Below are 14,603 nucleotides of genomic sequence, written 5' to 3' on the forward strand. Positions count from 1 at the left end.
TCTGTAACTAACCAAAAACATCTTCCTGGTTTGCGATATTCCCTTTCTGTGCAATATGTATCACTTATATGATCGGTATAAACATCAAAAAAAGCAATCTTTGAATTCCAATAAAAATGGGCATAAAATAGGGTCTTGAACGTGACACCCTCGCAAAAGCTCCAATTTTGGTTATCGTTTGTTGCAAGCGTGTGATTTCCAAGATCATCGTCGCCTGATTGTACATGAACTGTGATAGGATCCTTAATCCCATTATAAATATAAACAGTCCAGTAGTGAAACAAGCAAGTCTTTTTTGTTGTGTTAGATATCAGAGGTGTGATTTGAGTGCTTCCAATTAGAGAGACATTGGTTGTGATAACAAGGTAGAAGAACAAGAAAAATAAACTCTTCATTGTTATTGATGTGGGTATATTAGTACATGAGCATATAAGAAAACAACTCTGTTGTATATATAGAGAGAACAAACAAGATGGTAAATTTATTGTAAATTAAAAATATTAACTTAAATGATGTGTCATTCTAAATTTGTGGATGTGAATTCTTTAAACAATCCAAAATTTTTAGAAATTGTTTAATTTTTTTGTACGATAATAAATCTATGTCTTAACGTATATGTTATTTATCATTAATTAATTCTATGTTTTAACGTATATGTTATTTATCATTAATTAATTGCTTAAATTTATGAAAGTTTACCTTCTTAATGTTGATGCAGAATATTTTTCTAGAATCCTTTTGTTGTTTGGAATTCTTGATAGTTTTTTTTTTTTTTTTGAACGGCAAATTTGGATCACTGACGGACCACTGGAGTATCATCGTGCCACCAGCGAAACCACCCGATCATATCCATCTCCACTAGGCATAATGCCTATACACCAATTCAGGAGGAAACCCAATAAATATGGGAAAAAAACCCCTTGTGGGAATCGAACCCAGGACCTATTGATCTTAAAGTCTTATCCCACCACCAAAATGCCACTAGACTATAAAGCCATGGACTGGAATTCTTGATAGTGATACATTATTTTTTTCTTTTGTTGTGAAACCATATATTTTTATTTATTTTTTTGATAAAGTGCATCACCCAACAAAAAATATAAACCACAAAGAAAAAATTACACCGTTGAGAGGCATCCCCGTATCATCCTCAAAACATGCTTTGAGAAGTTAAACTATATTTGATAAAAAGAAAAAAATGAATATAGTTACATTTTTTTATTTTTTATTTTTTTGTTGTAAAAACATATTTGATAAAAGGGAAAATGAATAATGTAGCTAAAATACATATTTAGAAATTTATTAAAGGAAGATTTCATCATAGTAAATCTTACCAATAGCAAAACTAAGATAGGGTCTGAGGAGGGTAAGATGTAGACAGTCTAACCTCTACCGCGTATAAATAGAGAGGTTGCTTCCAGTGAGACACCTGACTCGATAGTAGTTTTGCATCAAGCATTGGACATAAGGCACATAACATTTAGCAATTAAGACACAAGCCGATCAGCGCATGTACTCCCTTGTCTTTTGGCTATCAACGCCATCACATGATGCATGATTAACCATCCCCCTCTTTTAACGTTATTTTCACGAAATTAGTAAAATAATGTTAAAATTAGCGCACTTTCACGTTTGCCACCCGAGCGCCCACACACACACACACACACACACACACATATATATATATATATATATATATATTATATGCGCATACTACAACCGTCAACCGGGACGTAGAAGATTCAATATGCATGATAAAATCAATTAGAATCTAGAAATATATTCAAGTGCTTGATAGGAAAGTTATGAAAGCTGTCACTTTAATGAATTGTTATAAACTAGTATTAAGGCCTCCGCGTTGCGGTGGGGGCGTAAAGCCGTAACAAATAGCATCAATGCCACATCACCAACAACACTGAAGTTGCGGCGTGTTAACGCGAAAAAATTAAATTAAAACTTAAACACACAGAAAATAATAACTAAGTCGATTTAGGACCCGCACGCTGCGACAAACCGTCAAACGAGGAAAAAATAGACCGCATAAAAACGTTGAACCACACACACACATTGCGCCATTTTAACTTGCAAAATTTAGAACGAAGCGTAAAACAAAACGTAAAAACGTTGAACCACTCACGCACGCTGCGCCGTGTTAACTCGCAAAATTTAAAACAAAATGTAATTTTTTTTTTTTTTTTGAGAAATATGAAAAGTATAAAGGAAAAAAATTAAAAGTAAAAAGGTTGGGAGGTTAAATTGAAAAAAAGATAAAGACTTTTAGGTTAAAAGTAAAAAAAAAAAATCAAGTATTTTTTGGTTAAAAGCGTAATATCATTTTTAAACACCCCCCTCCCAATTACACATGCTCTACAAGTTTTATTCTCTTATATATATTTTATTATTTCTTATTGTGTTACATACTTATGAATGAATATTAGTTCTCTTTCTCTATAAAGTTAAAAACACATTTGGTCCCCGTGCTTTGCAAATTGCACTTGTGATCCTCCTGGTCTACATAGCATCAGTGGTCCTTACTCGCTAACATTAAACTATTAGTGAAATTATTTATTTATCCATGGAGAGAAAAACAAAAGAATATAAATAATCAAATATCAAGAAAATAAAATACTAAATTCATGTAGGCCCGACCCCCACATCTTCTAACAATCAACCAGCATAATCATCATCACGGCTCATTCATCAGAATCAAAACCATCTCACTGTTACAACGCTAAAACCACCGAGTTCAGTCCATTTTCACTCATTCCGACTCATTCATAAGAATCAAAACCATCTCACTAAAACCACCGAGTTCAGTCCATTTTCACTCATTCCGACTCATTCATCAGAATCAAAACCATCTCACTGTTACGCATTAAAACCACCGAGTTAAGTCCATTTTCACTCGTTCTAACATCATCCGCCGAAACTCAGCAAACTCGTGGATCCGGTGAAGAATTTTACATAGTCTACCGCCGGAGCAAGCTCCAACATGTTCCCGACGGCGTGATTGAGACGACGGATGTTGTAATCAAGGTCAAGAAACGACGACGTTCTCTCAACAAGTTCATCCCTCTTTTTTTTTTTTTTTTTTTTTTTTTTTTTTTTTTTGTTTCAGAACCTCCAACTCATATCTCTATTTGAATTTCAGAATCCCACTGGGAAACAAGTGGTTTGAGGGTCTTCCGATAGTAAAAGCGGTGGTGGCCATCAATGGTTCAGTGGCTGCGTACGCTAATTCTCACACCAACCTTCATCTCGTCGGTGATGGATTCAAATTGTGAACCTCCGTTTTCACACTCAGTCAACTGAAAATTTAACGCCATCCACTATCAAGAACTACCCTAGTTATAAAATGCATGCCACAAGGAGTAGTCGACCGACCCACTACCGAAGATTCAAACCCTATGACCTGTTCATTCCGTATATTCAACTAAATATAACCCCATCCACTCAGTAGCGGACCTAAGGAATTTTTTTTTTTCATTGGGGCATTTAAGAGGCTTAAACAAAATTTTAAGGGAACGATCGGACTTTTTGCCTAAAAATAACACTAATTTTTTTCCCGAGAGGGGGCTGCCCCTTCCTCTGTGAGTGGTTACGCCCCTGCACCCGCTACCGATGATGTGATAAACATGCAAGCATATAACCATGCAAATCTCATACATAACTTTATGTATGAGATTATAGAATCAAATCAGTGGATGCAAACTTAGCCAACAAAAATGGATTATTAATCCAAACCCATTCCATCTAAACTTATTAACAATCTACATTGATTATTAGTCCAAGTCCAAACAGAAACAGAAACAAGAAAACCAAAGTTACTGCTGTTACATAAAGTCTTGCAAGTAACTCTTCACTTGTGAACTCTATAGACTCCACCTTTATTTACCAAGTTCCACAGTGCTACTTTGGCTTCCTCCACTGTTTTTATCCCATCCCATTCTTCAAATACCAACCTCTGTATGTTAAACTGCAAAATAAAAAAAAAAAAAAGACTTCATTAATGGTTCCCTAAATACTCAAACTATAGTTGATTAGTTTTACTACCCAATAATAAGCCATTCTTCAAGAAGTTGGTTAATACAGGTAATTTTTTGTTTTGTTTGACGGGTTCATTTGATTCTATTCGATTTATACAATTGGTCAAATGGATCACTGTCATAGAACTTGTTAGCTTAGAAGTTGGAACATATCCAAATGGGTCATCTTAACTACCGTAAGTACTAGCGGTGCAAACGAGCCTAGCTACTCAAGCTCAACTCGAAAAAGAAGGCTGAAACGAGCCTAGCTTAAATGAGCTCGAGCCCGGGCCCGAGCCTAAAGACAAGCTTGTTTAGTAAACGAGCCCGAGCTTCGCTTATCGAGCTCAAGCCGGCTCATTTTAAATTAATATATTAAATATATATTTAAATGATAATAAAAGCTATTTATAAAGCTATGAATTTTTTTATATATATATAATAATTATTATTAATATAGTGATATAAATTAGTTAATAAATAATATACGAGCCGAGCCAGAGTTTGAAAAACTACTACGAGCCGAGCTTGAGCTTTCATAAGTTAAACGAGCTTGAGCCTAGTCGAGCTCGGGCTCGGCTCGGCTCGTTTGCACCCTCCGTAACCTACACGGGCCGAGCCTGAGCTCGACTGGGCTCAAGCTCGGCTCGTGATGTTTTTATGAAGCTTGAGCTCGAGCTCGGCTCGCGAGTAAGCTCAATTTTGAGAACAACCTTAAACGAGCTAAAAGCTCGGCTCAATCTCGCTTCAATATCGCTTAAACGAGCCAAAGCTCGGATCGAGCTCGACTCGCCAATGTTATCATCATTATTACTATATGATATATAAAAAAATGTTGTTTGGGCTCGTTTAGGAAGCCTAAACGAGCTATGAATTTCAGGCTCCAGCTCGGGCTCGATAACTTAACAAGCTCTGTTTCAGGCTCGAGCTCGGGCTCGGGCTCGTTAAAGCTCGGCTCGTTCACTGCTAGCCGCCGTAAAAACAAATACAGCGGATTAACCCATTTTGATACTTCTTTTTCTAAAAAGACACGTTTGTCTGTAAAAACAACCTAATTTTGACCCACCCATTTTGTCTGTCTTGATCCTAATCCCCAACACTAGGAACCGAGTATATGTGACTTGAAAAAATACAATAATCAGATAATCACTTTCAAATGCAATACCAAACACCCCCCTTACAAAACATTCATACCTGTGCACCATCACGGACACGAATATCTGCTCCCTTGCTATCGATTGATATCAGAGAAACATCATCCACCTCGCTCTCCAATGAAAATAGCTCTTTTAGCGGCTTGGAAAACATTGTATTCAGCTCCTGCCATTATTATTTTTTACATATATAATTATATAAAACTAAGTTTAACTGTAAAACCAACGACAGTTTAATACGCTAACCTTCAGATTCTGCTCACTGCCATTAACAGCAATCTCATCAGGTTGAAGAGACTCGTATTCTTTGACATTAACCCATGCAACCGTGCCAAAACCTCCAATAAAATATATATCACTGTTTCAAACAAATTAACCACCGTTAATTTGGAACAAATAAACCTAAAAGCAAATCTCTGGAATAAGGTAGTTCTAGGGGTATTTAACGAATCGAAAAACGAATTTTTGAATTAATCGAATCGAATTTGTCAAAAAAAAAAAAATTACCTGAATTCGTATTCGATTAAGATATGTTTTATTCGATTCGTATTAGAAACTCGAATTCGAATCGTATTCGAATAAATTCGATTTAGTTCAAATTCACCCTAAATAAAAAATTGTTTTACTTATTTTTAAAACTACTACAGACTAATAATAAGGGCATTTAGAGTTAGACCCAAATTTAGAAGGTTTTCTCCATATGTGTATGTATATATATATATAATATTCATGTATATATAAATATAAAAAGATATACATGTATAATTTTAATTCGAATCTCAAATCGAATCGAATCGACTTGAAATTCATAAATTCGTATTTGATTCGATTCGATTACGTGACTCGAATTCGAATCGAACATGTTAAAACCAAATTCTAAGCTTGATAATCGGGTTTGAATTGAGTCGAATTTCGAATTTTTCGAATCTGAATCGAATACTGAACACCGCTATAATGTACTCCATAGTAAATAATTTCTTAAAAACAAAAAGAACCTTATATTTTGCATCCTAAAGTAGTAGAAGTTTCCCCACTGTTGTGAAGGTGCTTGTTGGTGTTTTGCTATATACTGCTTATGTGCCCATTCCTGAATAATTACAATAATCGAACCAAAAAATTACAACCATGACATTCAAACTAATTTTACAGGATATACACACACATATACATACATATATATATAGAGGGACGTTCGTTTCATAACCAATTATAAGTTGAGAACCGTAATAAACGCACCAATTATAAGTTGAGAACCATAATAACCGCATAAAAGATTTGTACATATTGCTTTGAATGTGATACACAAGATGGTTATGTAACCGTCTCTGAGTCTCTCTCTCACACTTAGGGATGTAATCGCGCCAAGCCAGGTTGTGCTCGAGCTCAAACTTCAACGAGCCAGCTCGACTCGGCTCGTTTATTTTATCGAGCTGAAAAGTCGAGCTCGGCTCATAACAAAAAAAATTACACATATATCTATATGTATTATTTTTATTTTTCTAATATTTCAAAGACCGAAAGGCATAGTAAAAGTATTATACGTGTAATTTTTGTTTATTTTCCCACATTTTTATATTTTATTGATTATTTAAACTTAAAATGTTTACACTTCACCACCTCCCACATATTTTTTTTATTGTAATACATTTAAAATTAGAGTTAATTACACAGATAGTCCCTGTGGTTTACCTAAAATAACACCTTTAGGTACTGACTTTTGTTTGTAACGGGTTCACATTCTATGGTTTCAATTTTGTAACATGTTAGGGTACTAAGACCAACGTCCGTTAGATTTTCTGTTAAATTCAAGTAAACTGACAAAAATACCCTTTTAGTTTTAAAGTAAAAAATAACGAGGGGTTGTTATTGTAATATACTCAAAACTTAATTTCATCTTCCCTACCAGGCAACCTCACCACTCGACTACAAATCCATCACTGGCAAACACCACCTTCCGACCACCACTATTTCAAAACCCAAATCAAAATTCATATCAAATTCCAATCAAATAAAAAACAAAAAGTTCACTTTTGTCCAAACCGTTCACTTTTATCCAACCGCCGCCACCGTCATCCTCATCGTCCCCTTCACCTTTAACCGCCGCAATCTTACAAAAACCCCACCTCGGATTTGCATTACTTGTGGTGGTTTCACCTGTTACCGGACGTTCAGGTGAGGTGGGGGATTGTTTGTTTTTATTATTTTTAGTAATTTACATAAATGGTCCTGTAATTAAAAACGAATTGTTACATAAATCGTCCCTTTGGTTGTAAAAGGGTATTTTTGTCATTTTACTCAAACTTAACAGAAAATCTAACAGGCATTGGTCTTAGTACCCTAAGATGTTACAAAATTGAAACCATAGAACTTGAACCCGTTACAAATAAAAGTAAGTACCTAAAGGTGTTATTTTAGGTTAACCACAAGGACTATCTGTGTAATTAACTCTTAAAATTAAATCTAATCTATATAAAAATAAAGTAATTCGAGATGGCTCACGAGCCAAGCCAGGCCTAGCTCGAGCTCAGCTCGTTTACAAATCGAGCCAAGCCGAGCCGGCTTGTTTACAATCGAGCTTTTTTCGAGCCGAGCTTTTTCCGATTTATCATTTATGCATCACGTACAAGTGACTTAAGCGACCCTCAACATATTATCGGTTTAAGAGCAAACGTGTCCATATATACGCACGCGCACACACAATAATAACAAGGTTCATATGTTCGAAAATGAATCACCTGCTGCTCATCCTCAGGAAGTGGGTAAACATCACCGAAAATTGTAGCACGTGCATTTGACAAACCGCTCCATCCAGGTATCTATAAAAATAACTACAATTTAAAAAACAGCTTAAAACGTTAAAAGTTATTATTGTGTACAACAAAAGATACTAACCTGAACCATTAAGGTACATCTTGGATCTGCTAACAGATTCCGTGTGTGTATACCCAACTGTGAGAAAGAAAATATCGGATCTGGAAGTCAAATAAGAAAAATCCACGTCAGAATATAAAATATTGTGCACAAGTTTTTACGGTTGTCGTAAATGGAAGAGTAAAATGCCATTTTCATCCCTGAGGTTTGGTCAGTTTTGCAACTTTCGTCCAAAGGTTTGTTTTTGCGTATCCGGATCCAAAAGGTTTGAAATCTTGTCATTTTCATCCGGCCCGTTAACTCCATCCATTTTTCTCCGTTAAGTCAGGGGTATTTTCATCATTTTGTTAACTTAAAGGTCAGTTCGGTCTTTTTCACTCTATTACTTTATGTACAAGCATTTAGCATAATGTGAAAAAGACCGAATTGCCCTTTAAGTTAACAAAAAGACGAAAATATCCCTGACTTAACGGAGAAAAATGGATGGAGTTAACAAGCCGGATGAAAATGGCAAGATTTCGAACCTTTTGGATCCAGATGCGTAAAAACAAACCTTTGGACGCAAGTCGCAAAACTGACCAAACCTCAGGGACGAAAATGACTTTTTACTCTAAATGAAATCGAAACTTACGTCCCATTGCATCCGGTGCAAATTCTACCAGTGAACCAAAAGGGTACCCGTTATTTCTTTGGTGCATTCGTGACATAACAGTAGACAAGTGAGCAGACCTAGCCTTAAATGTAACAGGAATATCAGAAATTAAAGTTAAAACATATAAATAATGATTAATAAGTCAAGATAACAAATAAACACATCGGGCCATATGTGTATGACCTGTTCCATCAAATTACGGACTGCCACAGCGGGTTTAGGTAAGTCGTTAACAGAGGTTGCACTCTGCACTCCCCCTGATATAGGGGTTCGGAAAAGACCAGCCCTGGTGCCACCTCTGTGCCCCACTTCATGTGTATCCGTCTTTAAGTCCTCTTTGCTATGAACTTGACCGGAATCACCCTTCATAGTATAAAAGAGGTTATTAAGTACAGTCATTCAGAAAGCCTCAAGCACGCATTCATGAAAGTTCAACATAAACTGATAAACGAACTTGGAGGGCCTTCGACATATTTCAAAAACTAATACAAGATTTTCTACAATCAGAAGTGATTCCCTTTGTGGGTCCCACTACTTAAGCACTTGGTTTTAAATTGCGTGATGCGCTCCGATGCGTTTAGTCCAAAAATCTGATGCGTGATGCGCGATGCGAGCGCATCACGTATGTGATGCGTTCTTTATAAAAAAATAGTTAAAAATTATTTATACATAAAAACTTATAAAAACATACTTAAAGTAAAACAACTGACGTAATTAGAAGATAAGAGTTGTGTTTTTTGGTTCAAATCAAGCATACTAAGATGTTAATTATGGAAAAAACCGAACACAGTTCATAAAATCTGGAAAAAAAGCATAAGAAACAATGTTGTGTGCATCAGAGCGCATTATGCGAAATGCGCGTAATATTCTCGCATCACGTAAACGCATCGCATCAGCTGTTGCGATGCGCTCTCATTAGTGCATCGGGCGCATCACGCATTATGCGCGCATTTTAAAACCAAGTTAAGCATATATAGATAATTTGGACTCCCAACTTTCAGTAGTTTTGAGTCTGATGTCATATACTTGTTGCTTTCTTCAAAAAAGCATTAACGTCCTTTTCGAAGTCTATGCTCACCTTTCATATTATATGAATTTTTGAATCACAACATCAACTTTTGATGTCAGCAAGCACAAATTTGATGGCTCGGGTCAATTTAAACACATCATTCCTACATGAATGAGTATTCCATTTTATTCATCAATATCATAGTATATCATTTCTAGCAAAATTCGTTCTGTCGTAAGGAAATTTTCATTTCTTTAAGCTCGAATTTTCAATCACTATGCTAACACCAATCACCAAACCCTTATTAATCCATTCGTCTCTTCTTAAATCTATATAGTTCATTGTATAACATCCTATTTTATGGTTGTAAAAACCACGCCTAGCCTCCTAATAGTCGCCGATTAATCGCTAGTCAGAGTTCACCTATTAATATTCATCTAATCGGCTCATTAAGGCTAGGCGGTCAACGGTTGTCAAAGGCGGACCTAGGCGTTCCTAATCGGACAAAAATCAGTGGCAGTTCAGCGATTCCAGCCAAATTCTCGCCAATTAATCCCATCTACTTACAAAATATGAGTCTAGGAGAGGGTAAAAACATGTTTACTTAAAAAATTACATATAAAAATGTGTATGCATGTATATAAAACTGAAAATTACATATAAAAATCACAATCCAAATTAATCTAACAATGCATAACTAAATTAACCTAAAATGCTTTCACTAGAAACTAAATAATTTCACTAGAATTCAAAATTAATACGCCATAAATGAAAAATCTAATAATAACAGTCATCAAACGGTCTTATTTCCTTGTGAAAAAAAAAAATCAATAATCACCAAACTATCGAACAAATTCATTTCAAAAAAAAGGTATAATTAATAATCACAAATAATAATTTCAGTGTAGCAAATTTTCACAATTGAATAGCAAAATCAGATAACATAAGCTTAAAACAGTACCGAATAAGAAGACTCGGGAAGTTGAGGAGGAAAATCGAAGATATTATGAAGAAGTTGTTGGGGATCGTCATCGGAATCGCCTGAAACGTGACTGGCAACGGCTGCCAGATGAGTGGTTATCGGGAGTGATAAGGTAGGTTTGAGAGAGAGTTGACGTTTAGGGTTATGTGATTGTTGAAAAGGAGGGAGAATTACAGAGGAGCTTGAAATAGCTTCCATGGTGAAAGACTGAACAGGGGTTTTGAGGGGAGTGTTGTGGTGAGTGGGAATAATTGGGGGTATAAATAGTGATGTTGAGCTTTATGGGTTTGGACTTCACCAAGGCCCAAGAGGCAAGATTTTGTGTTTATTAAAAGAAAAAGGATGAGATCAAGATCAAAGGCATTTATGTTAAATGCTTTTTTGTTTGATTAAAATGTGAATTGATTGATTAAAAGAAAAGGATGATATCAAAGGCATTTATGTTAGATACTTTTTTGTTTGATTAAAATGTGAATTGAAATATATGTAGTTAATGAAAAAGCAATTTGCATTTAAGGTGATTGGTTACATGGTTAAAAGAAATTAGTAAGTGTTTTAATGGGTTATGTAGGTTATGACATTAAATTAATTAGGTTATTAAAGCTAATGAGGTAGTGGTGGAGTGGTTGGAGAAAAATTTGGTTTTTCTTGTGATCCAGGTTCAACACCCACCCTCCCCATTATTTTATGCGGCATACAGGTGAAGGGCGAATACGCGTGGCGCTGGTTCGTCTTGGATGGGATGCGAGGTTTTACCGATTATTCCACTGCGATGCCTTCGGGCGGATGGAGGTCGGGATTCCACGCATCTGGGAGAGCCAAGGGGTTGGCGACGGTCGAGTAGTTGACCTTGGCCACAGCGCCTGATGTCACGGTGGTTGGCACGTCGTTCCTTGCCGTTAAAAAAACTAGATTATTAGACCCGTGTATTACATGGGTTTAAGGATATAAATTATGTCATGTATGTCTTCATAAATTTATAGAAATGATTTTTTTACCCTAGACAACGCGACATATAGTTGGTAATGTGTAAAAACCGATTCTTTTAGAACTAAACCAACTTTACAACGTAATTGTCTTTAACTTTTATTTATCGCCATGGCAAAACATACGGCGAATGAAAACTGTTTTCTTTTCAATTTAAACGAAATCCTTTTATCTGGCGATATTAACCGAAACTAAGGATAAATGTTCGAGTGCAAATATTACTTCCAGATACGAGTGCCTCATATAACTGTTAGATCACCCAGTAATAGGACATGTAGTCGATTCCATTGCATAAATCATTCTTTGAATCAATATTTCTTGATAACGTTACTGTAACACCGACCTTTGGTAATAATCTATGATTTGACAAGCCTGAAAATTTAAGTCCATTCAGGGCATCCGATGAATATAGACTTGCATCAAAATTATTTTGAAGATAATCTGATTTTGATAAACTATCAAAACTTAGATATTAACATATTAAAGAATATAATGATGGTCTGCTTAAAATTAATAACTAAAACAAAATGAATCAAATTAGATGAATTATTATGGTTAATATATAAACCAAAAGAAAAGTTAAAAAACATATTTGCTTAACCAAACAATAACATCAAATATGTTTTCAAAGCATGGAAGTAAATCGGTTTTCAAGCATCGGATTAACCTATTCTTTACAATTTTTATTATTATTATTATAATATGAAAACAATAAATTATTTAATAGATATTTTAAACATATTGTAAAAGAATCCTTTTAAAAGATAAGGAGGTTTTATCACATGACATTATTTCTAACTTTTTAATATAAACAGAATTGTTACTAAATAGTTAATTATATTTTAGATAAAATAAAAATAAATGACCAATATCCAAGTAAACCATAAAACATTTGTATACGGATTATATAAAAGGTTATTGAATGTAACGTTATTAGTAATAATATTTGTGAGATATTTGATCGTCTTTTTATGATTTATTCGTAAAAGGGTGTGTTTATATTATTAATGGAGTATACCACATGAATCTTTCATTGTTTTGTATTAGTTAGTTATTAATGAATTAAGTAGAAAATGTTATGTGGACATTGGTTGTGAATTGAACAAGCCGGAGGGGATACGCGCTTGAAAGGGGTGCTTTAAAGGTACGTAACTAGTAGTTCCATTACTTAGTTACAAGGAATGCTTAGATTGTTTTGTAAATGATGTTGTAGTGTAATAAGAATGTTTGATGCATCATTGAAGTGACGAAGTTCACTCGATAGATCAAACGGGTTAATCTGAATGAATTTTGGTAATCATCAAAGTGAAGGTTTTCACTTGACATTCAGACTGGTCAAGACTGTGGCTTTAAAACGACGATGTGTGTAGAGACTTGAAAGTCTCATAATATGCTAGTGTTAGAAAGCAATGCGCCAATGGATTTGATATACTAAGTTAAGTTTATGAACCCGTGATATCGGGTCGAAAGGTTAGTAATCATTTGCAAGAGTTGCATAAAGCGGCATGCTTGAATTATGAGAAATCGAGCATGAAATTCTAATGTGAGCGTAAAACTATGTAATGGTGCGGATACGCCAAGAATTACAAGCCCGGGGAATGGGTAATTAAGTCTAGTATGCCAAAGAATTGAATGATAAAAAAATATGCACACTTAGCTAATGCGTCGGATAATCGAAACAAGGATTTGTGAACCATCCATTCATAAACCGGGTTTCGTTATGTGTCACAACCCCCGGTCCCTAGTTCCCGGGGACGGGCGGTCGTGAGCCAGTTTCGGTGGTATCACATTTATTTATCCAATTTGGCAGCGGAAATTTTCATCAGGACCGTAGTTAGGAAATATTTAATCAGAGTAAACCACCATGTTTTATAACATTAAACATATGGGTAAAACCCAAGTTTTCAATACACACATTTCATAGGAATAAATCCTATTTATTTAATAAAAACATCTGTTTTATTTTTAGGTAACTTTATTGCCACTTTTCCAAGCCTCCAGTGCTGTCCAGCTGGCTTCTATTTGGCTTTCACATTTTGTTACCTGAAACGCGTTTTAAAAACATTTTGTCAGTGGGAAATACTGGTGAGTGAATCCCAGTTTAATCAGGTTTAAATAAAATTCACAGTGAATAGTATTGAGGCCGATCCCGCAATTACATTTGTTTCCAAGTTATATCAATTATCACCTGTTGGTACTGTCGACACCCGACTTGTGGAAATGTTAATCCTTAACCAGGTTGTAGCCAATTTTGTATACAAAACCCCAACATACCCACGATAATTGTATTCTTACAAATACTCAATAACTGTCATTCGCATGAAAAGGTATTTAAGGTTTTGTAAAAACAGTTAACAAAAAGGAGATTACTCACATTGCTGTTTTAGGTTATTCTTTAGGGTTTCCTGGTGAATATCTATAATTTACACAAATACACGTGTGTTAGTATAATAACCCATTTTAACATTAGTAATACCCTCCCTGAGACGGCATTCCAACGACGACGTCGGGCAGAACCACGACAGCCGTTACGGAACCCTAGATCAATCGGGCAGCGTATCTAATACGTCTCCAGGGGTTATAATACTTACATCGTAGCGGAACCTCGCTATTTTAAGGGGTATAATGCCCGAGTATAGTGTATACTACTTCAGAATTTAAGAGAAAGAAAGAAATTTTGGACGATCGGAAGTGAAAGCCCGAGGCTTCCTTTTATAGGGCCTGATCTGTGTTTGCTCGCGGCCCGCGTCAAAGACAAGCAGGACTTACGCGGCCCGCGTCAAAGCTAGTCAACGAACTAGCTTAGCTGAGTCGTTGAGTAGGTCCGCCACGATGTTGACACGTGTCGGCATCTGGTGTATCCGCGTTTCACGAGCTCTCGCGGCCCGCATTAACTTAAGTGAACTTATACGCGGCCCGCCTA

General features: G+C 35.6%; 1 protein-coding gene across 1 annotated transcript; it reads right to left on the minus strand.

The window, feature by feature from the left end:
- Positions 1-3,712: 3,712 nt before the first annotated feature.
- On the minus strand, positions 3,713-10,946 carry LOC110886361. The gene is made up of 9 exons (XM_022134144.2): positions 10,673-10,946; positions 8,886-9,065; positions 8,682-8,784; positions 8,072-8,151; positions 7,915-7,995; positions 6,175-6,266; positions 5,426-5,537; positions 5,220-5,345; positions 3,713-3,976 (listed from the first exon to the last, which is right to left on the minus strand). The coding sequence occupies exons 1-9, from the start codon at positions 10,889-10,891 to the stop codon at positions 3,860-3,862; spliced, it is 1,110 nt and encodes a 369-aa protein (XP_021989836.1). The 5' UTR covers positions 10,892-10,946; the 3' UTR covers positions 3,713-3,859.
- Between the last annotated feature and the right edge of the window lie 3,657 nt (positions 10,947-14,603).

The sequence above is a fragment of the Helianthus annuus genome, chromosome 10 (assembly GCF_002127325.2).
Source record: "Helianthus annuus cultivar XRQ/B chromosome 10, HanXRQr2.0-SUNRISE, whole genome shotgun sequence".
Classification (NCBI taxonomy): domain Eukaryota; kingdom Viridiplantae; phylum Streptophyta; class Magnoliopsida; order Asterales; family Asteraceae; genus Helianthus; species Helianthus annuus.